The following is a 24,089-nucleotide window of genomic DNA, read 5'->3' on the forward strand; positions in this document are numbered from 1 at the left end:
CTAACCATATTTCCCAAAGAAGCTGTATCTACATTTTCATTTTATAGTAAAATTTGATAAGTTTCACAGCTTTAGAATTGTACTGGATGAATGTTATTGTGGTAATTCACCGTATCTATTGTAATACACAAGCTTATCACATAGTTATTAATATACATTAAAAATATAATACAGGATATAATAAACATAAGGTCAGTATTTCTATGACTTTCTATGGTGTTTCTTTTTATTTTCAGATTTGACTTGGGCTCATATGACATAAGGATGATCATCTCTGGCACAACAGCTCACTTTTCTTCCAAGGATAAGTTGCAAGAGGTTTGTGACTTTCTGTTTTTAACAATTTCAAAATAAATGTTCAAATTGTGGAATTGAAAGTAAACTTAGATATAATCTGATTTGAAGTTCTCATTTTAGTTTTTAAAAAAGTTGTTTGACCAATGCCATATAGCAAGTAAATGGAAGGGACAGGATTAAAACCTGACACTTGGCCAGGCACAGTGGCTCACACCTGTAATCCCACCACTTTGGGAGGCCAAGGCAGGCAGATCATGGGGTCAGGAGTTCGAGACCAGCCTGGCCAATATGGTGAAACCCTGTCTCTAATAAAAATACAAAAATTAGCAGAATGTGGTGGCGCGCACCTGTAGTCCCAGCTACTTGGGAGGCTGAGGCAGAAGAATCACTTGGACCCAGGAGGCGGAGGTTGCAGTGAGCTGAGATCACACCACTGCACTCCAGCCTGGGTGAAAGAGTGAGACTCCATCTCAAAAAACAAAAAAACAAAAAACAAAAACAAAAAAAAACAACAACAGCAAAAAAAAGCCCCTGACTCTTAAAATATTTAAAATACGTGTATTCATAGCATTCAAAATGAAAATAGACTTGAGAGGTGAGCCCTTTTGTATTATTTCTTTCATATTGTATTATGATGCAAGAGTGATTATATTAAAGTTTGGAAGCGTACTTAATGATCTTTTTAACAAAACTATTGTTGGTAATTCTAGTTATCTTTTTTTTTTTTTTTTTGAGGCGGAGTCTTGCTCTGTTGCCCAGGCTGGAGTGCAGTGGCTTGCGATCTCGGCTCACTGCAAGCTCCGCCTCCCAGGTTCACGCCATTCTCCTGCCTCAGCCTCCCGAGTAGCTGGGACTACAGGAGCCTGCCACCATGCCCACCTAATTTTTTTGTATTTTTTTTTTAGTAGAGACGGGGTTTCACTGTGTTAGCCAGGATGGTCTCGATCTCCTGACCTCGTGATCCACCCACTTTGGCCTCCCGAAGTGCTGGGATTACAGGCGTGAGCCACCAGCCTATCTTTTTTTTTTTAAAAAAAGCATTATAGTCTTTGCATCTTCTTTTCACAATAAATCTTGAATTTATTTACCCTTTAGGCAAATTCAGAATTCCTGAACTTAAATCCCAGCTCACCATTTACTCTATGACTTGGGTAAATCATTTAACTTCTTTAGCCACATTGTGGTCACTTGTAAGATGAGGATTTATAATTTTTGTCTTACTTTACCTATTGTTTGAAAATAAAGTGAACAATTATGCAGAAAAGTAGAAAATAACCTTTTAGAGGTTGGCAGAGAAATGCCTATACCTGTGTGTATGTAATTTGCAAGCTCTTTTGAAAATTTTTGGAAGACGAAGTGGTTTTATTGTTTCTTTATTTTTGAAACTGCCTCGCTCTGTCAGCCAGGCTGGAGTGCAGTGGCACCATCTTGGCTCATTGTAACCTCCACCTGCTGGGTTCAAGCAATCCTCCCGCCTCAGCCTTCCAAGTAGCTGGGACTACAGGCATGCACCATCATGTCCGACTAATTTTTGTTGTTGTTGTTGTTGTTATTTTTTGTAGAGTCAGGGGTTCTGGCATGTTGCCTAGGCTCGTATTGAACTCCTGAGCTCAATTGATCTGCCCACCTTGGCCTCCCGAAGTGCTGGGATTACAGATGTGAACCACCACACTCGGCCAAGACAAAGTGTTAGTAATTTTTTTCTTCAATATTTTACAGGTGAAACTATTTTTTGAATCTCTTGAGGCTCAAGGATCACATCTGGATATTTTTCAAACTGTTCTGGAAACGATAACCAAAAATATAAAATGGCTGGAGAAGAATCTTCCCACTCTGAGGACTTGGCTACTGGTTAATACTTAAATGGTCAATAGAAAAAGTAGGCTGGGCGCGGTGGCTCACGCCTGTAATCCCAGCACTTTGGGAGGCTGAGAAGGGCGGATCACGAGGTCAGGAGATGGAGACCATCCTGGCTAACATGGTGAGACCCCGTCTCCGCTAAAAATACAAAAAATTAGCCGGGCATGGTGGCAGGCGCCTGTAGTCCCAGCTACTCGGCAGGCTGCAGCAGGAAAATGGCATAAACCCGGGAGGTGGAGCTTGCAGTGAGCCGAGATTGCACCACTGCATTCCAGCCTGGGTGACTGAGCGAGACTCTGTCTCAAAAAAAAAAAAAAAAAAAGAAAAAGAAAAAGAAAAGAAAAGAAAAGAAAAGGTACATCAGACATGACTGCCTGCATGAAGTCAAACAGGGTAACACCAGTGAAGCTCAAGTCAAGAGCTGTGGATATTTTGTCTAACCAACAAGAAGTCTCAAGAAATCAGGCAGTGCAGCTGCCTGCTCTCAGCTATCATATCCAGCCAAAAGATGCATGATGATGGAGTGGTGGGGGAAGGCCAGTTCAGTATCCTATTTAAAAGTAAACTTCCTGAATAATGGATATATGTGGAGATACAGACATAGATATATAGATACAGCTGTAATTATTTAGCCTCGAGTGACTTTCTCCATTGCTTCACGCTATGCCACCGTTTTGCTTCTTTAATTTTTTTAACCTTGCTTAGTATTCTATAGTTTGCCCAACCAGTTTTACGTCCAAGGAAAATTAGCCAATGCATAAAATATACAAACTATGAAAGGCAAGGATCAGGAAACCAGAGACTTTGTCACCAAATCTCAGATTATTAGAAACTAGGTGTCAGGGTTTATCAAGAAGGCCAGGAAGGCCTTTTGGGTTAAGCCTTACATTCATGAAGAACCTCGAGGGTAGATTTTTGAGAGCATTCCAAATGAATGGTTTCTGGTCAAATGAATGAATGGTCAACTGAATAAATCTGCCCTCACAGAGATACAAGAGGAAAAGGAATATAATTCATACCATTTGGTTTAAGCCTTACATTCATGAAGAACCTCAAGGGTAGATTTTTGAGATCATTCCAAATGAAGTTGAATCTGCCCTCACAGAGATACAAGAGAGAAAGGAATATAATTCATACACTATTGCATTTTTAATAAATCTTTTGAAATTTGCAGAATTAGATTGTATTGTGTATTTTGGGTTAAATGATAATTGAATGTAAATATTTAGATGCAGCACCATATTTTATAACCCAGCTTTAGCATTTCTTCATATTTTAAGGAAACCCCCCACCTCCTTCTTTTAAGGGCGCTTCTTGCTCTCTGAAATGCCCTGCTAAATGCTTCTCTTAATTATTTGAATAAGGTAGTTTGGAATAAAGAAAGAAAAGATCACTCTACATACAGATAGTAAACTTAATTTGTGATCCTATATATGAGACAGTATAAAAATACAGATAAGTTTTAGAAAGACTCAAAACAATATGTAAATGACTGATGTTTGCATTATTAAGGAAAACTTGGGATGTTGGGTCAAGAGGGGAAAGTGTTAGTCAATCCACTTTGGAGCAATATCATGAAGGTCAATTATAATTCCATATACCTTTCTTTGATGCCACAGTCAGAGATAGAATACAGTTTGGGTAGCCATGGATGTGCCCCAATACAGTACACATTTTTTGGTTAAATTTGTTTTCAGATCATTTCATGGAATCTTTGAAGTATCTTTGACTCTAACTTTGACTTGGTGGTGGACCTTCCTTGGTTTTTATAACACCTAAGAGATATCCTTTAGAATTACATGTATTTTAGCATAAGGAAATTGAAAAAGTAAAACATACTGGTTTTTTTCAACAAGACCATATGTAAATTAAATAGTGAAATGTGTATGAGTTTCAGTAGAACTGTACCATCAACAATGTTTCCATAAATATGCAGAGTTCTTTCTTTTGTATTGTCATTTACAATATTGTTAAATTGAATGCATTTGCAATTTCTAGGATTCTAAAGAATTGAGTACAGAAAGTAGCAATTTTATTATTTGATGATAATATGAGAATTACTGTGCCAATACTGTTTTGATAAATAAATAGATTTTTTAAAATAAATGTATTGTACTTATTAGTGTAGTATTTCAAAAGCCTTGTGGTAGATGCCAGGCCACCAACACCAACTTCAGACTTGGTTGTGTTACTTTTACTTTCTTTTACCCTGAATGAATCAGATGTGAAAAAGTTATATGCAAGATCATGAATATATGATGAGGTGAACAGGTTCGACTTCTCTGGGCCTCCCCCATTCTTCACAAGGCCCATTGAGAATTATGTGGTTCCAGCAACTCACTCATAATGAGAAATCTTTCAGATTATGAAAGCCCAGAACCAATGGCTTTGTATGGGGGAGAGTGGACACTTTGACCCTCAAGAGTCTAACTAGCCAAGTGTGGCGGCTTATGCAGGTAATCCCAACACTTTGGGAAGCCAAGAAGGGGGATTACTCGAGCCCAGGAGTTCAAGATCAGCCTGGGCAACATGGCGAAACCCTGTTTCCACAAAAAAATACAAAAATTAGCCTAGCATAGTGGCACATGTAGTCCCAGGTACACGGGAGGCTGAGGTGAGAAGATCACTTGATCCTGGGAGGTGAAGGTTGCAGTGAGCCAAGATCATGCCACTGCACTCCAGCCTGGGTGACAGAGCTAGACCCTGTCATTTAAAAAAAAAAAAAAGGAGTCTAACTGCCATGGTAAGGATTTTCTTTTCCTATATCAGTACATGCTACTGCTCTTCATTCCTTGTTATGACATTGAGCCCATTTGAGGTTCTAGATGAGCAGAACTGGCCAGAAACTACTGCAAGGAATCCTGATTTTCTGAGGAATTTCCTGGGGTTTTTGGTTTTTTAAATTTTTTGTTTTGTGTTTTATCCCACCCCCAGCCATAGAGCAAGCCTCCAAATAGTCATAGGAACTAGTTTTCCACCTGAACACTAATGTCTACCAAACATAAGCCTGCTCAAAATGGCCACATTTTTACTCTGCTACTTTTCCTTCACTTCTATTCTTTATTGACCTTCTTTCATCCATGTAACCATGTATCACTATTTTTAAAATTTCAACATATAGTGGTTTACAACTTATACATTTACAAACTTTAAACCAATCATGCACTTGGTTGTCTGCTTCCTGGTACCTTAATCTCATCAAAGCCAGGTCTCCAAATCATAAGGAAGAAAGTCTGAAAAGGATCATGAAAGAAGTGGCTTTACTAGGTCGAAGCATATGTGTATTTCATATAATCTTCTATTTTAATAGTCTGTGCTGGGTAGTTTCCTTAAAAGGGTGTTAATTCACTTTCTTCTTATTCATACATTCTGTAGCTGTCAGTACCAGATGTTAAACTCTGATCTCTAGTAATATTTAAGTTACCACTTCCCCTGATATGTTTCTGGATCCTTTAGTTTTAGATGAGTCTTTTGCAAAGAGGCTGTACCTGAATTTTGTTTTTTATTATGCTCCCTAACTTGGGCAGGCCCTGGGCTTTGTCATCTGTCCCCAGCACTCTCGAAGGCATAAAAACAGAAGCTTCAGATGCTCTCAAGGTGAAAGTTGGCCTCAGCCTTCGGCTTACCCCTTGGGATTCCTGCCTTCACTTAGTTTCTGATCCAAGAGTATTCCTTACTAACTTTCCAGGTCATCAATGCATTAAAATAATTTTATTCTACATTTTTAGTTATTTTTAGCAGGAAGGTCAGTTAAGGTATCTATTCTAGCATATTCCCAGAAACCATAATCATTTATTTTCTTATGTACAAATACCTAAGTCTGCATTATACTTAGAAAGCTGGCAGTATAAACAGATCATTTGTTTAGGATTTAAATCAGGAAAATGTTTAGTATTCATAGTGAGAAATCTTTAGAAAGTCTGAGAAATGCATACTTAACTAACAAACAAGGTAGAAAAACATTTTATTTCTTACTCGTTTCTACAATCTTTCCTTCCCAACCATAAATTCAAGATCTTTTACAAATGTATTCTTCTTTCTTCCAGATGTCCTAATCCTCTACTATGCTGACAGAGAAGGTCAGGAAACTGGTTTTCTATTCTCAGTACATGACTCAGTAATTCTCATCTTGTTATTTACACACATGATTTCCCACACTTCAAAATTCATGCCTTCCTCTGTTGAATTATGTCATATTTCTTTCTTTCAATACTATATTTCAGGCTCATTCCTCCGTAAGGAATTCCCATAGTAATAGCACCTGGTATGTCCCTTTAGTCATCCAAAGAATACCACAGTTAAAATTATAAACTTCATTTTGAGTTAGCCAGAATAAATTGTCTGTGAAAATACTGAAAACATACAAAGGACATTTTTTTCTCAGTTTTAAAACTGTATTCCGCTTTAAAAACTGTTTTCTAGGCCGGGCGCGGTGGCTCACGCCTGTAATCCCAGCACTTTGGGAGGCCGAGGCGGGCGGATCACAGGGTCAGGAGATCGAGACCATCCTGGCTAACACGGTGAAACCCCGTCGCTGCTAAAAATACAAAAAATTAGCCGGGCGCGGTGGCAGGCTCTTGTAGTCCCAGCTACTCGGGAGGCTGAGGCAGGAGAATGGCACGAACCCGGGAGGCGGAGCTTGCAGTGAGCCGAGATCAGTCCACTGCACTCCGGCCTGGGCGACAGAGAGAGACTCCGTCTCAAAAAAACAAAACAAAAACAAAAAAAAGTTTTCTAGTCAATTAAGTTGCAAATTCTATCTCGTCTCTAATATATTGAGTTGGAGTTGGGAAAAGGATAGAAAGAATACTCTTTTAAAACTCAAAAATGGAAAAAGGCCAGGATGAGGCTTGGGGCACGTAAGACTGCTGGCATATAATTTTATTTTCTTTCTATTCATATCTTCAGATGTAGAGCCAAAGACTAAAAGCAGGAGTCGTAGAAGGACAAACAGGGCTTTCTAGCTGGCTGGGAGCAAACAGGTAGAGAGACTTGAGCTAATAGGAATCAAAAGAAAGATCTGGTTTGAAACAATTGTGCACAATCTATGTGAACCAGACAGAGCTCGCAGTTGTCAGACCCTCTGTCCGGGTGAGTTAACTTCACTCACACTCAGAGACTAAATTAGAGTTACTCAAGCAACAATGAATAAGTTGTTAGTGAAAGAGGCTGGATAGCATTTAAAGATTTGTATTTATTTATTCTTGTTCTAAGTTGTGCCTTATCTGTAGATAAAAGTTATGCAACTACTAATCAAAGCGCATAACTTATATCTTACAGAGAAGCAATTATTAGGTAGGACAAGCATATTATTCTTCTAGTTTCAAACAACTGTGGCTCTGCGAGGCCTAACTATTTGGATGTTTTTTGTTTTTTTGTTTTTGAGACAAGATCTTGCTCTGTTGCCTAAGCTGGAGTGTCACGATCGTAGCTCACGGTAACTTTCAATTTCTGGGTTCAGGTGATCCTCCTGCTTCAGCTTCCCACATAGTTGTGACTGAAGATGTGCACCACAATGGCTGTCTAATTTTTATTTTTTAATTTTTGTAGAGATGGGGGTCTCACTATGTTTTCCACACTGGTCTCAAGCTCCTGTCCTGCCGCCTTGGCCTCACAAAGGGCTAGAATTACAGGTGTGAGCCACCACGCCAGGTCCTGGCTGTTTGGATTTTAAGACCAAGGGAAACATACTATTTGTTGACCCCTCGGTCTCACTGAGGACCTGGAAAGAAATAACAGCAACAGTGCTGGCCTTGCAAATCCAAACCTAAAACGTGCTGTCTAAAAAAAGAAACTTCAGGCAGGGCGTAGTGGCTGATGCCTGTAATCTCAGCACTTTGGGAGGCCGAGGCGGGCGGATCACGAGGTCAGGAGATCGAGACCATCCTGGCTAACACGGTGAAATCCCGTCTCTACTAAAAATACAAAAAATTAGCCAGGCGCAGTGGCGGGCGCCTGTAGTCCCAGCTATTTGGGAGGCTGAGGCAGGAGAACGGCGGGAACCCAGGAGGCAGAGCTTGCAGTGAGCCGAGATCAGGCCACTGCACTCCAGCCTGGGCGACACAGTGAGACTCCGTCTCAAAAAAAAAAAAAAGAAAAAGAAAAAGAAAGAAACTTCATACACGTCAAAATATCCAGTTGCCTTTTCTTTTATAATTTCACCATTATAGATTTATTCCTTTGGACTAATAAAAAGTTAAAATATTACATTGTAACTCACTAGTCATGCTTTAGTGTGACATTTTAAAAAATTAATATTTCTTTATAGCTAGCTAAGCAAAGGGCCCTGAGGAGAGAAAGAGGACCCTGAAGTTGGGAGAGGGGCTTGGGGAGTGAATTGTGGAAAGTGGCCAATAGCTTAGAAAGTACTGGTTGGGTAGGAGGGTCTTAAGGGCAGTATCTGTCACTTACTCAAGGATGTTACACAGATGTCATTTGATAAATATTTGTCGGCTGTAAAGCAGCACCTGGAAGTGAGGAAGAAATGGAAAATTTGCCTCAGGCTGATCCTGCTAGTACACGATGGTATATGTCTGTGTCATGTTTCATGTATTATGTATGTATCCTGTGTGCTTGTCCTGATTGGCCCAATAGATTGTATGTGCCATAAAAGTGAAGCATTAGCTCCTGTTTTGTTTTGAGGTCTCTTTGAGGCCCTGCACACCAGGGGCCCTCCATAAATGGTGCTGACTGACTGACAGCCTGTGCTGGCAACCATCAGCCAAAGGGAGGAAAAAAGCACCTGAATCAGCTGAGAGTCAGCCAAGAATCATAGTCAAATGTAATTTTCAGCACAAATATTATAGGACCTTCTCAAGCTAAAAAACAAACAAAAAGCTCAAGGACACATTTTATGGGAGTGAACCTTGGGCAGGCTTTATTTTAGCATAGCTGTAAGAAACAAACAAAAAGGAAAACTAAATCAGAGTATTCAAGAGTATAAACATCTCTCTAGAAAGAGCAAGTCAATAACAATTTGGGCTATCAGATTTTTTTTTTTTTTTTTTTTTTGAGATATAGTCTTGCTGTTGCCCAGGCTGGGCGCGATGCAATGGCGTGATCTCGGCTCACTGCAACCTCCACCTCCCGGGTTCAGGTGATTCTCCAGCCTCAGCCTCACGAGTAGCCGGGACTACAGGCACCTGCTACCATGCCAGGCTAATTTTTGTATTTTTAGTAGTGACGGGATTTCACCATGTTGGCCAAGCTGGTCTTGAACTCCTGACCTCAGGTGATCCACCCACCTCGGCCTCTCAAAGTGCTGGGATTACAGGCATGAGCCACTGTGCCTGGCCCACATCATTTCAAAAAATGTTTTTTCTATCTTCTGACTTTTATGGAAGAAAGGCTGTGATTGCTTTTTATGGCTATATAGGTAGGCCCATCATCCTAGTCACTTCCTGGCCTAGGTAGGCCCCATCCAACCTAGGGCTTAGATGCCAACTCAACACCGAAAACTTGGTTTGCCAGCACATCATTATTTTAAATGATCAGATTGGAATATGTTACCATTATAGAAATTGGTTTGCTATTACAAGTCTAAACTTCTTTGCAAGTGATCTACATGGTATTTAAATTTTATAATTCACATACAATAGTAACAGCAAATACATCTTTAGTGCTTACTTTGTGCCAGTCTGTTCTAAGTATAATTATGTGAATTTGTCTCATCCTTATACTAACTCTGTGAGGGTACTTGTCCTCATTTTACAAAGGAGAAAGTGAAGCTCAGGGAACTTGCCCCAGGCACAGAGGTAGGAAGTGGCAGAGGCAGAATTTGAACCCTTAAGAGTCTACCTCCAGGGCCCAGGCTCTCACCTCAGTCCTGGGCTGCCCTTCATTTACCCTGTAGTAAATGTAGTGCAGTTTCTACTAAACACACTGCTCCTTATTTACCCTAGAATTCCTTCAGTGCAGGATTATCTGAGGACCACCTGTGTCACAATCACTTGATAAAGATGCAGATTTTAGGCAATATCTCAGACCAACTGAATTGAAATTTCGGGGGACAATGCCCAGAAATCTGTTTTGTTAACAAGCTCCTTCAAGAAATTTAACAGTCACCACAGTTTGGATTTCCAGAGTGAAGATTTCTTTCTAAGCATTTCTAGTAGGCTTAGGGTTCCATTTGGAAAAAAATGGAAATGATATATCTATACCTGTAGAATTTTCTATAGCATTTCTGTTTCTAAATAGGTTAGTGTTTAATTGAATGAAATCTGTACCTTTTTAAATAGTAGCAACCAGATGGGGGAAAACAAACTTGCTTGAGCAATGGTGAATGGAGATACTCACAGTATAATTTGCTTTTTTTTTTTTTTTGAGACGGAGTCTCGCTGTGTCGCCCAGGCTGCAGTGGCGTGATCTCGGCTCACTGCAACCTCTGCCTCCCAGGTTCAAGCGATTCTCCTGCCTCAGCCTCCCAAGTAGCTGGGACTACAGGCGCGTGCCACCATGCCCGACTAATTTTTTGTATTTTTAGTAGAGATGGGGTTTCACCGTGTTAGGCAAAATGGTCTCAACCTCCTGACCTCGTGATCTGTCCACCTGGGCCTCCCAAAGTGCTGGGATTACAGGCTTGAGCCACCATGCCCAGCCATTACTGTTTCATTTTAATCAAGCATTGTTATTATGGTTTCTAAAAAGTATAACCTCAAGTCTTTCATATATCAGTTTATCAGTTTTATATCAGAGATATAATTTACATGGCATAAAATTCATCCATTTAAAGTATATAATTCAATGGTTTTTAGTATAGTCACAGGGTTGAGTGCCTAGCAAAATGATCAATTTCAGAATGTTTTCATCACCCTAACAAAAAACCCTATACTTATTAGCAGACACTTCCCATTCTTGCCTCCCTTCAGTCTAAGGAAATCACTAATCTACTTTCTGTTTCTATAGATTTGCCTAGTCTGGACATTTCATATAAATGGAATGATACAATACATTTCAAATAAGTGGAATAATAACAATATATGGTCTTCTGTAACTGGTTTCTTTCACCTAACATAATTTTTAAAAGGTTCATCTACATTTTAACATGTCAGTACTTTCTCTTTATTGTTGAATAATATTCTATCATGCATATAAATGTTTCACATTCTATTTATCCATTCATCAGTTGATGGACATTTGTGTTGTTTATACTTTTTGGCTATTGTGAATAATGCAGCTATGAACATTCATCTACCATTTTTGTTTGTTTGTTTGTTTTTTTCAAGACAGGGTCTTACTCTGTTGCTCAGGCTGGAGTGCACTGGTGCAGTCTCAGCTCGCTGCAGCCTCGATCTCCTAGGCTCAAGCGAACCTCCCGCCTCAGCCCCACAAGTAGCTGGGACTACAGACATGCACCACCACGCCTGGCTAATTTTTTTATTTTTCATAGAGACAGGGTTTCACCAGGTTGCCCAGGCTGGTCTTGAACTCCTGAACTCAAGTGATCCATCCACCTCAGCCTGCCAAAGTGCTGGGATTACAGGTGTGAGCCACCACACCCAGTCTATGTACAAGTTTTTGAATGTGCATAAGTTTTCTGGTCCTTTGGGTATATATCTAGGAATGGAATTGCTGGATCACATGGTAACTGTTGCTTAACCTTTTGGGGAGCTGCCAGATTGTTTTTGAAAGCAGCTACACCATTTTACATTCCCATCAGCAGTGTATGTGGCTTATAATTTCTCTACATTTTTGCCAGTATTTACTATTATCTGGTTTTTTTATTGTAGCTATCCTAGTAGATGTGAAGTGGTGGCTTATTTTGGATTTGATTTGCTTTTCCCTGATGACTAATGACACTGAACAGCTTTTCATGTCTCATTGGCCATTTGTATATCTTCTTTGGAGAAATGATATTCAGATCCTTTGCTACTTTTTTTGTTTGTTTGTTTGTTTTGAGACGGAGTCTCGCTCAGTCGCCCAGGCTGGAGCGCAGTGGCGCAATCTCGGCTCACTGCAAGCTCCGCCTCCTGGGTTCACGCCATTCTCCTGCCTCAGCCTCCCAAGTAGCTGGGACTACAGGCGCCCGCCACCGCGCCTGGCTAATTTTTTGTATTTTTAGTGGAGACGGGGTTTCACTGTGTTAGCCAGGATGGTCTCAATCTCCTCACCTCGTGATCTGCCCGTCTCGGCCTCCCAAAGTGCTGGGATTACAGTCCTTTGCCTACTTTTAATTGGATTATTTATCTTTTATCATTAAATTTAAAAATTCTTTATATATGCTAGATACAAGTCCCTTGTGAAGTCCCTTGGTTTGTAAGTATTTTCTCCCATTCTGTGAACTGTCTTTTCATTTCTTTCTTTCTTTCTTTCTTTGAGACAGAGTCTTGCTCTGTTGCCCAGGCTGGAGTGCAGTGGCATGATCTCTGCTCACTGCAAACTCTGCTTCCCAGGTTCAAGTGATTCTCATGCCTCAGCCTATTGAGTAGCTGGGATTACAGACACAGACCACCATACACAGCTAATTTCTTGTATTTTGTATTTTTAGCTAAGCTGGTCTCGAACTTCTGGCCTCAAGTGATCCGCCCACCTCAGCCTCTCAAAGTGCTGGGATTATAGACATGAACCACCACGCCTGGCTATCTTTTCATTTCTTGATACTATCCTTTGAAGCATACTTTCTTGATACTTATCTTCAACCTTATTTCCATTACAATGAAGTTGTTATGAGTTGAATAGTGTCCTCCAAAATTTATCTGTTAAATTTATAATCCCCCACATTTCAGAATGTGACCTTATTTGAAATAGGGTTGTTGCAGATGTATTAGTTAAGATAAGGTCATACTGGAGTAGGGTGGGCTTCCAATTCAATATGACTAGTGTCCTTATTAAAAGAGGAAGTTTGGACACAGGTATGCACACAGGAAGAATGTCATGTGAACACTGGAGTTACTTGCCACAAGCCTAGGGACTATTAGAACCTAGGAGATAGGCCTAGAACAGATCCTTCCCTAGTGCCTTTAGGGGGAGTATGGTCCTACCAACACCTTGATATTGGACTTCTATCTTCCAGAACTATGAGATAATGAATTTCTGTTGTTTAAGTCATTCAGAATGCACTAGGTTTTACAGTAGCCCTAGTGTTAGAATAGGTAGCCAGGCAGACATGAGCAAGACAGCAGAGCTCCCCATCCATGTCTACTATTTTAGAGAGGCAATTGTTATACTGTCTCTCTAAAATAGTAACTGGTTGCAGCCAGCGTCAGGGAAAGGCAATCTCGCAATAGATAGAAAACAACAGAAGCTGGTGATCAGCAGCTTCTCAGTAAGATCTCAGGAGATGGGTAAGAGGGCTCAAGCATGTGCACTAAGAGGCAAAATGGCATACAACAAGTATATGGCCTTCCTCTAGGATTGCTCAACTGGTAAGGGGAAAACACCTCAAGTGAACATGTGTACAACTTCAGTAAGGTGATCGCTCCCTAGTGCTGGCAGGTCACAGCACATGCAGACAGCCCACCACAAGGGAAAAAGCAAGGGAGGAGACACAGAAATCCTGGTACCATGCCAATGTGTAAAACCCCCAAGTCAAGGGCCAAACAGTGCACTTGGATCTCTCAGGTACACTTGGCCCTCTTGCAAGTGTACTTTACTTCCTTTCATTCCTGCTCTATAACTTTTTGATAAACTTTCATTCCTGCTCTAAAAGTTGCCTCAGTCTCTCTGCCTTATGCCCCTCAGCAGAATTCTTTCCTCCAAGAAGGCAGAAATAGAGTTTCTGCAGACCCGACGGATTTGCCATTGCTAACACTAGTAAACTAATACACATGCTCAAAATAAGTTAGATCTACTTTTCTTTCTCCTTCCTTCCTTCTTTCCTTCCTTCCCTCCCTCCCTCTTTTCTTTTCCTTCCTTCCTTCCTTTTTTTTCTTCCTTCCTTCCTTTCTTTCTTCTTGAGACGGGGCTTCACTCTGTCACCCAGGCTGGAGTGTAGTGCACCCCGGCGGGAGTGTAGTGGCATGATCTTGGCTCACTGCAACCTCTGCCTCCTCAGTTAAATGATTCTCTTGCCTCAGCCTCCTAAGTAGCTGGGACTACAGGCATGCTTGGCATATGTTCTCAGGATCTCCTGGTCCTCTGTAATGGGTGATGGCCACTCTTATTTAGCTCAGAATAAATCTCTTCAAATATTTTACAGAGTTTGACTCTTTTCATTTACAATAATATACCACTTCTTGGTTTGTAATCCTAATTATATTAATCAATTATATAAAAAATTACATTGTATTTAATGGCTCCATCTTTACTTTTCCTATATAAGTGCCTTAGGGCACTTATTTATTAAAATATGTCAGTGTTTATAACCTTTAGTGGACATTTAGGTTGCCTGCCTAACATTTTGGTTGCTTAACTCCTGTAAACTAAAAATAAAATTCTAAGCCTCCCAAGTGACTGAACAGACCATGTCTTGGCCAAGGGGACCCCAGGGTAACCTTGAAAACTAAATTCTCATTCATGACAGGATGCCAGGGTCAAACAAGCCTTATTATACCCCTTCCTCAATATTCAGGATTAGCCTTTCTTCCCTAAGGGCTAAACGGAAACCAGCCCTTTTGAAAGATTCCACCACTAATATCAACCAACCACCTGATATTGCCTCTAGTTTTTTGCCTGATAAGAGATCACCACATGGAGTGGTTCTGGCCCATCTCCAGAGAATGCACAGTAAGAGTTTTCATGTCCTCTGCTTCGCCTTTTGATGTCAGAGGACTGAAAACTCCACCATCGGATCATGTTAACACTGCCATTTTTTGTATATGGGACCCATGAAGGGGCATGAAGCTCCACTGCGCATGCACACATTTATCCTTTGATAAATATTCATGACTCCTCTTATAGCTTATTGAATACATATATTTGGCCACCCTGCTCAGCATAAATTCCTGTTCTCTTGGCCCCTCCCTCAGAGTGTCTGTTTCTGGCTTCTGGCTGTGGGGTCAGCCTGTCAGCATGGCCACCCTACAGGCTGCAACCCTTTATGAGAAATAACTTTCCAAATTTGTGAACCTCATCATTCCTCAGTTGACACTCCCCTTTTCCTTTCTGAATGGAAAATGGTTTTGTTCAAATACCCCTCTCCTCCCATACGAAACAAGGAAGGTGATCTTAAACTCAGCAGATTTAGGCTGTACTTTGTCTAAGAAACTAGTCATAGTGTTACTGACCACTGGTTCTTGGGCTGTCAATGCAATAGAGATTGATGTGAGGCCAAAACAGTTTCCCTAGACAAGCCTTCATTGGAGCTTATGCTCGGACATAAGGGAGGTAGCACAAAAGAGAGAATTCCCTGACTGACTCCCCAAAAAGAACTAGTCGTGGTTTTTTATTAGGCAAAGTGCGGGAATTGACATCAGGGGTAGGATATGCAGGCTGGACTGGGCAAAGCATATCATGTGTAGGCTATGCAGGTCAGCATTACCTGGTTAGTATGGTTATCTTGAGTAATGGGCAGCCAGAGGCAACAAGGCTGTAAATCAATTGTTCAGCATTCCTTCCCTACCTAGGACACTCCACAACCTTGGTCATCTCCTAAGGCCAGTTCTGGGAAATCTTTTTTTTTTTTTTTCCAGACAGGATCTCACTCTGTTGCCCAGGCTGGAGTGCAGTGGTGTGATCTTGGCTTGCTGCAGCCTCCACCTTCCAGGCTCAAGCAATCCTCCCACCTCAGCCTCCTGAGTAGCTGGGACCACAGGCACAGACCACCACGCTTGGCTAATTTTTCAATTTTTTGTAGAAATGAGGTCTTGCTGTGGGGTACACGCTGGTCTTGAACTTCTGGGCCCAAGCAATCCTCCCACCTTGGCCTCCCAAAGTGCTGGAATTGCAGGTGTGAGCTATTGTGCCCAGCCTAGTTCCTGGAATTCTTTAAGTAAAAGGCATGGTTTAAACATTAAGGCATCAGTGAGGTAGTAGTGTAGGTTTTGTGCTCGGTGAGGGTGCATGAAAGAATGCTCTAGTAGAGGTGAGGTGAAGCTAAGCCCCATTTCTACTCTGTCTCAATTATAACCTCATTTTCATTTCCAGTGATTGGTCTACAAATGTACAAAATATAGTTTTGGTAAATGAGACCTAAGGAGAATTCTAATGGGGAATTTCTGAGAAGGGTTTCCCCTGCTCTCAAGAAAGAGACACGGAAGAGTAAGTTCCTTCTTCCTCCCCTGCTGCAGCCAACTTTTGACCATATGGTAGTCTGGGCTTTGGGGAATTGCTCATATAGAGGACTGAAGAATGGAGAGAGAGAAGTTGGGGTCTTGATGAGGCTGGTGAGCTGTAATTGAAGATTATCTTATCACTGGACTTGTTATATGAAATGATAAATGTCTGTATCATTTAAACTAGTTTTACTCAGAGTTTTGTCTTTTGTAGCCCAAGGAATCTGAACTAGTATATCACTGTTCTTTCCAAGTAATAACCTTTCACTTTATTTGGCTGCGTTTTTTTGCTAATGCCTAAGCTCTACTTGAACTTTATTAGATAATTATTCTGCTTTCTTCTGTGCTCTAAACATTTCTTGATTTGATACAACTTCAAACGTTACTAATTAATGCAGTGTATGTATGCTACAAATGGGTTACAAAGGCAATGAGATATTGACTCCTTCGGTCCTTAGGGTGGTCGGAAACCTCATGATGGTCAGCCTTGCCCTGGCGGGAAGCAGCTTCCTCCATTTATTCGAGTGCTGAACAAATAACATTTTCAAATGTGTTCAATGAATTAATGTATTGTTGCTTATTTCAAAATAATTAGAAAGATCACTTAGTAGGGCTGAATCCAAATTCCCTATGGAATATCAACTAATTAAGTTGGAATCTTAATTAAATGATTAATGGAATAGACTTCTAATAGATGAAATTAGCTATATTTCTCTCTATTCCATATTCTTTTCGTGGATTTTTGTCATTGACCCCAATTTGCTTGTGGAAACTGGGAGGCAACAGAAAACTCTGAAGCACTGGTTTAGAACACAGATGGCCTGAGTTCCAGTCCATGTCTGCTCATGGATTGTGCATAAATATTCTACCCTCTCTAGACAGTAGTTCCCTCCTTATCTGTTTCAATGTGAGGCTCGGATTTGCTGATCTATGGAATACCAAGTGTTTTATTTTGATAAAAATATCCCTATATTCATTGATTATCAAGTTTGTCAGTTCTTTAAACAAATGCAATTTGTTTTTCAGGGTGCTTATATTTTTTCCTGTCATGCTATTTATTATGTATTATAATTAACTCTCCAAATTAATGGTTTTCAAGTGTTAAATGGTAGAGAGCAATGATTCCGAAGACAGTAGATGGGTATAGCAGATAATGTCACATTATCTCCTTTGATAATGAATCGTAACTTCATAATAACTTAAACTGTCATATTCTTAAACTAAAGAGGAAGTTCTGTGTGGGAGGATAGGCGGGTGTTAAAGATAAAAACATAATGGGTTTTGGTTGTGAAATTGTGATATCATATTCCCTCAGAAAGGCTCTATTAAGTCAAATGTAAAACAGTATCCATTGAAACAAAACAAACTTCATTATTATTCTTTTGCTCCTAGGTAGGATTCTGAAACATTTCGTTTGTTCACTATTTTTACTTCTTATACAAAACCACGTCTTTTTTTTTTTTTTTTTCAGATGGAGTCTTGCTCTGTCGCCCAGGCTGGAGTGCAGTGGTGTGATCTTGGTTCATCACAACCTCCGCCTCCCGGGTTCAAGTGATTCTCATGCCTCAGCTTCTCATGCCTCACCCTCCGGAATAGCTGGGATTACAGGTGTGTGCCACCACTCCCTGCTAATTTTATTTTTTGTATTTTTACATGCCTTTAAATGGTCCTTCATGTCTTTGTGTGTGTGAAGGAATGGGAGGGGTGGGAGGCAAGAGGTTGGCAAAGAAATCATTTGTCTCTTTGTCAAAGAAATCTCAAAAAGACATAATGATCCACCTATATTCGCTAGTGCATTTTTTTTTATCACGTCTCTGCAGAGTTGGGATATGTAAAACAAAACACAAGGTAACATGTTTCACACTTAAAAGCATGATAGACTGTAGCTTACAGGTGAAGTGAGGTGAGGTGATTTAACAAGCTGCAGTGTTTTAAATATCTCCTATACTAAGTGGTTTGGTTGCAAAAGTAACTTCAAGGGAACATGACATGACCTAAAATATAGAGAAGAGCGTCTTATTTAAGCAATACAATGTGTGAAGTATGCTAACAAAATGTAGCTCTGCGTATACTATATAATATCTGAACTGGGATACATCAGCTCCTGTGGTTCACTATTTTTGGTTCTAAAATGTCAGTACTAGGGGCCAGCCTAACGGTTCTGATTACCTTTCACACATTAGAGAGATAGCAGCTCTGAGGTATCATATGATACAGACACCTTCTCTGTACTGATCAAACACATCATTCAGTATGGAGTCATTAACTGGAAGGGTTTGCAGCAGTGGAAGTGAACTCTAAACACCACTATGTCCTTCACTTACTCATGCAAAAATTATTTATTGTATACTTACCCAGGCATTGGGGATACAGCCTTAAAAAAGATTACGACTCTGCTCTCACAAAGCTTGCATTCTTGAGAAGGGAGACTGATAATAAGCAACAAATCCAAAACATTGTTTCAGACAGTGATGAGTGCTGAAAAGGAAATAAAGCAAGGCCAAGTCTTTATAGAGTGTTTGTGGCTATTTTAGATGTATGGTCAGGCAAGGGTTCTTTGCAGAGGTGACATTTGAGCCGAGACTTAAATGACAAGATGGAATCAGTAGGCAAAGCACTAAGCAGAAGAAACAGTTCTTGTGCGAGGAGCGAGCAAAAGGAATTATTAACAATGATGGATGGAACTTGGCGACTTCCGGGAACAGCATGAAGGCCTTTGTGACCAAAACATGGTGAGTATGTGCTGATGAGGTCCCAGAGCTAGGCAAGGAGTTTCATTTTTTATTCTAAGTGCAGTTGGTATCCACTGGAAGTTTCAAGTAGAGCGTGCGTTGTGAGGGATGTAATAACAACAGGCAGTTTAAAATACAATATTGTACTTCGATTTGACTTCTTCGAAACCTAGTTTCCAATTCCAGTGCTGGTCAAACAACACCCTGGCCGTCCCTGTTTGAGCAGGCTGTTTGCGCTTGCCGCGGCTTGTTTGTCCCTGGCGCCCCGCTGTTGAAAGCCTCAGAGCGTGTGACAGTTGGCAGGCGCAGTGAGGCGCAGCCCGAGCCAAGTCAATGCAGGGGCCGGGGCTGAGGGAGGGGAAGAGGCAGAGGAGGCGGTGATGGCGCGCTGGGAGGGCGGCGGCCTCTGCAGCGAGGGTGGTGGCGATGCGCATACCGAGAGGATAAGGAAGCGGTTCCCGACGAGCCTCCTCGGGGCTTATGGGGCCCCTGGCGGTTCGGCCTCGGAGGCTAGCGGGGCTGCCCGATTTGGCACTGGAAACAATGGTGGCTCGGGGCTGGAGGCAATGGCGCCAGTGCTGGGGGGCAGGGGCGACTAGGGGAGTTTCGGTTTCTCGGGCCTAGCGCCGCGGAGCCTTGCTGCGGGCCCCAGTGGTGGCACCCCCGGGAACCGCAGGTGTTGATTTAAGGCTCGGAACAGGCGGTCCTTCTGCCCACATCCTGCGGCGCCCGCGACCCGGGCCGGGCGATCCGGCGCCGGGTTTTGTTATCCGCCCGCACCTAGAGGCCGCGCCGCAGCCGCCAGCCCCGGGACTGGACCCCAGGGCGCCCTCGGCCCTGCGGGGTCCCCGCCCTCTCTTCCGTCTCCTCCTCACCGCCCTCCTGAGGCACTCTGATGCGGGCGGGCATCTCTGCCGAAAACACCTACAGCGCCGGCTCCCTCGGTCCTTCGAGCAGGAATCCCTCCGCGGCCAACCTCCCCAGGGAAACCAGCGATTCGCGGTTCGGATAGCGACCTTCGCCCGCAGGTTCCTGCTCTGCCTTCAGACTTCGGCTTCAGTGGCACCTGCTCAGCGAGACCTCGTCTAACTAAGCCATCCGAATTAACTACCCACTCACTCGCCATCACATCACCCCGATTTAATGCGCAGCGGGGCACTGACTTTACACTCGTGTGTCTTCTGTGTTTATTTATGGTCTGTTTCTGGAATGTCCGCTCCTGGGACTGGGACCATGTTTTTCTGGCGCAGTGCGGGTGTCTCGGCGTCCAGGATCGGGCGGGTCGCAGTAGGGCTCCACATTTGTTGAGTGACTGAACACCGTTCCCGGCCGGGGAGAGCGCCGCAGCCGGGTCCACTTCAGGCAGGGGCTGGGCTTTCCCGGCCCCGCCTAGGCCCCGCCCCCAGCGCGAACCCGCTCCCACCTCGCCTGTCCGCGGAGCAGCCGGGGGTTTGACTGTGCTTTTCCCTCTTGCTTCCCTCGCTCTTTCTGCAGCTGCCACGAAAACCCGGAACGGCGGAGCCACCGAGCGGCGGAGCGGCGCCGCCCCTCGCGGCACCTCCCTGGCAGCCTTTGGAGGCCGCGCTGGGCATGCTCAGTCGGCTGGGCCGCCTCAGCTCTCGGAGTAGGAAGCTCGGACGCTCCGGCTGTAAGGAGCCGCGGCGGGGGGAAAATGGAGCCCTTCACCAATGGTGAGTGGGCTGCCGAGGCGCCGGGACCCGGGCTCTCCGGAGCCCTGAGGGTCGTGGGCAGTCGTGACACGCGGGGTCGGGCTGCAGCCGTCTCCCCCAACACCGCGGGCTTCCCACGAGGGCTGAGGGAGGCAGGGAGAGGGGATCTGGGGGAGGCAGGGAGGTTCGGGGGGCGGGCGGCGGCCAGTGCGGGACCCGGGGCTGGCTTGAAGGTCAGCGCCGCCGCTGCTCGCCCGGGGTGCGGCCGCTGGGCAAACAGCAAAGTTTGGGCTGCTGTGCGCAGAGGAGTGGGCAGTGGGAAAGTTGGCAGCTCAGGTTTGCCCCCGGAGGAGGCGGTGTCGGCCCGACTCTCCTGTAGGAGCGTTAAGTTGTGGCAGCTGCCGAGCCCAACTTTTGGGGGCGCCAGGAGCTGTCCCCCTGCCCTTCAGTGAGCTGCCGGCGTGACTTTTCCTAATAGGGCGGGGTGAGGTGGGGGAGGCTTGGCAGGTTAATGTTGTGGAAGGAAGGGAAACTTCAGGAAATGCTTGCTCACCTCGCTCGGGGCCGCGGAGGTGCCTGGCCACAGTGCCACCCTCCTGACCCTGCCGAGGTACTCGGCAGGGCCACCACGCATCCCCTTACTGGCTGCAGATCACATCAGTTTTTCAGTCAAAGACTTGTTAATGTCAAGGGTCCGTCACGGTGGTGATACCACTGTGTGACAGGAAGCGAGAGTCAACGCAGGGAGCCTGCACCCTGCAAACAGCCACAGCTCTTCACTGAACGGGGAGCATAAATCCCACCCTAGTTAGAACCATGGCTTTTGTGCGGACCAGAAGTGCCAGAGCCACAATATAGGGGTGAGATGTCTTACCGTTTTGCGGTGTTGAGTGTGTGGATTCCCTTTTAAGATAGAAAGTAGGAAAACTGCCAGTAAGGGAGACGACTCACTAAAAGAGGATTCACTCTCTGGTTGACATGTTTTGCTGAGTGTGGTTGGTTACTTCAGGTACAGTATCACATTAATAGGGGCCACAGTCTATATCCCTGTTTAGTTTGTTAGTTACCACTCAAGAGAAGACAGATATTGTCCACTTTATCCCAAATCCCAGCCAGACTTTGTTGTATGCTGTGCTTCATTCATGGGGCTGTGAACTACTGATTATATTCTCCCTTCTCCTAATGTAGAATGCTTTATTCTACTGCCATCTTTCTGTCTGCACTGTTTAATTAGGCTTACTGATAACAACTTTAATTCTGAATTTTCTTTCTCATTCAGGTTCTATTTGTAATTACTAAGACTTAAAGAATAGTCTGGTGACGTTACTCGAAGAATTAAGGAAGGTTTGAGCTAAAATGAACTAGAGACCATCTAGTACTTTAGTGTAAAATATGTTTAATACAAGTCGTTAAGTCCTTGTAAGTGACTATTCCAATGTTTATTCTTTGTTTTTGGTAGAATGCTTGGAGTTACCATGTTTTTAAATGTGAAATTTCATCTAAATTAAAAAAAAAATCTCTGTGATGAGGCTGACTCACCCATTTGGTCAAGATTAGTGCTAGCTGATTTGCTGAACCTTTGCCTACAGAATTAAAGTACTTTCTCAAGTTTTAAAATTGGTGTCTTTTCTTTTATAGAATATGCTTCTAGATTGCTTCTAGATGTGGGTATTTGCAAACTGTCACATTTGGGAGGACAATGGAAAAATCCCACAGAAGAGAACAAAAAAAGAAGCAATGCTTCAACTTTCATGTAGGAAATTGGATTTCTGATTCTTTCCTATCTTTCAGAGTTGATGCTGGAGACAGCTTGGCAGTGCATAATTTTGGTTAATGTAGCAATCACTCCTTGGAGCCTTATTTAGCATCCTTTTACAAGGAAAACAGAAACGACAATATCTACAGTCAACAAGAAATTAAATGTTAGCAATTTGAAGTGCTTTTCAGGTTTAAGATGGACAGGGTATTTATTTGAAAACTTTTGAAGGATTGCTGTAGAATTTTCTAGTGTTTTCAAATGACATGGTACAGTAGACAGTTATATACTTCATCCTTTTGAGTACAAAAAATAATGCATGTATAATGCTCCCATTGGTCTGGGTGTGATGATGCAGAGTATTTCATTATCCATAGAATTTATGATTGCAAGATTTATCAAGCCTGGTATTGGATTTTGTTACACATTCATCCTCTTTTAATGGAATCTTTCCCACTTACACTTTTTCATGTATCCCTATATATGTAGAGAGGTGTATGAGCTTAACAAAAAACAGTTTCAGTAATTTAGGACCACATATCTTTTAGTTAAAATCTTGTCAGTGCTTCCATCTACTGACCTATGCATTTGTAAAGGAAGTGAATTTAGTTTATATCTTGTCACTCTAGCCTTCAATACTCATCTATTCCAGTACTTTTTTTTTGTAGTTTTCCTGTTTTCTGTCCAAAGTTGCCACTGGTATGACCTATTTTTGTTGGGCCCTGCTCTCTACCTGTTGATAGTTGGTTCATTTGATGAATATCCTGTTAACCTGTTCAGGTAACATACTTCTGCAACCCATTTAAAATGCATATCCCCGGAAAGGGCTTATAAGGATGGATCTTAGTGCTAGGAATTCCCATTTAGCTCAGGATCTATTTTTGGCTTTGTCCTTGGGAGGGATTGCTATTATGCTGAAGTCTGGACATCTGGTCTGGGTTTGGATCTTTGGTGGCTTTTTTTATGAAGAGAGATAGATGTGCTGGACCAGTACTTAAGATTGTTTTGGCAATAATGATTATGTCTTGTTAGGCAGGTAGAGGTAAAACTGTTAGGTAATAGTGATTTGTATATTACAAAAAAAAAAAATTGAAGGCAACTATCTGCTTTTTTTGATAGAGATATTAGATTAAATAATTCTTTGATGTTTATCCAGATTTTTGTCTTCATTTGCATGCAGGGTTGGTATATTTTGTAAAAACTTAAATTCATCTTAAGAAATGCAAATGCTAAGGTTCACCCTCAGAATCTGATTGAGGAGGTCTGATTATATATGAAATACATACTAGAAAGTATGTATACTTTCTTTTTTTTTTTTTTTGAGACACAGTCTCACTCTGTTGCCCAGGCTGGAGTGCAGTGGCACAATCTCAGCTCACGGCAACCTCTGCCTCCCAGGTTCAAGTGATCCTCCTGTCTCAGCCTCCCGAGTAGCTAGGATTACAGGCGCCCGCCACCATGCCCAACTAATTTTTGTATTTCTAGTAGAAATGAGGTTTCACCATGTTGGCCAGGTGAACTCCTGACCTCAAGTGATCTGCTCACCTTAGCCTCCCAAAGTACTGGGATTACAGGCATGAGCCACCGCGCCCAGCTGAAAGTATATATACTTTCTAGTTTGTGA

At 42.5% G+C, this 24,089-nt stretch overlaps 2 protein-coding genes across 4 annotated transcripts in view; both read left to right on the forward strand.

The window, feature by feature from the left end:
* The window catches only part of ERAP2 (endoplasmic reticulum aminopeptidase 2), a 58,466-nt gene extending 40,381 nt beyond the window's left edge, over positions 1 to 18,085 (forward strand). For both annotated transcript variants that reach the window (XM_003817930.6, XM_034960263.4), the window contains exons 18-19: positions 237 to 318; positions 2,017 to 18,085. In XM_003817930.6, coding sequence (XP_003817978.3) covers positions 237 to 318; positions 2,017 to 2,160 — 226 coding nt within the window. In that variant the 3' untranslated portion in view covers positions 2,161 to 18,085. The remainder of the gene's footprint in view (positions 1 to 236; positions 319 to 2,016) is intronic.
* Positions 18,086 to 19,041: 956 nt separating this feature from the next.
* Positions 19,042 to 24,089, forward strand: part of LNPEP (leucyl and cystinyl aminopeptidase) — a 103,092-nt gene continuing 98,044 nt past the window's right edge. For both annotated transcript variants that reach the window (XM_034960259.3, XM_055112495.2), the window contains exon 1: positions 19,042 to 20,730. In XM_034960259.3, coding sequence (XP_034816150.1) covers positions 20,712 to 20,730 — 19 coding nt within the window. In that variant the 5' untranslated portion in view covers positions 19,042 to 20,711. The remainder of the gene's footprint in view (positions 20,731 to 24,089) is intronic.

Source organism: Pan paniscus, chromosome 4 (genome assembly GCF_029289425.2).
Source record: "Pan paniscus chromosome 4, NHGRI_mPanPan1-v2.0_pri, whole genome shotgun sequence".
NCBI classification, from domain to species: Eukaryota; Metazoa; Chordata; class Mammalia; order Primates; family Hominidae; genus Pan; species Pan paniscus.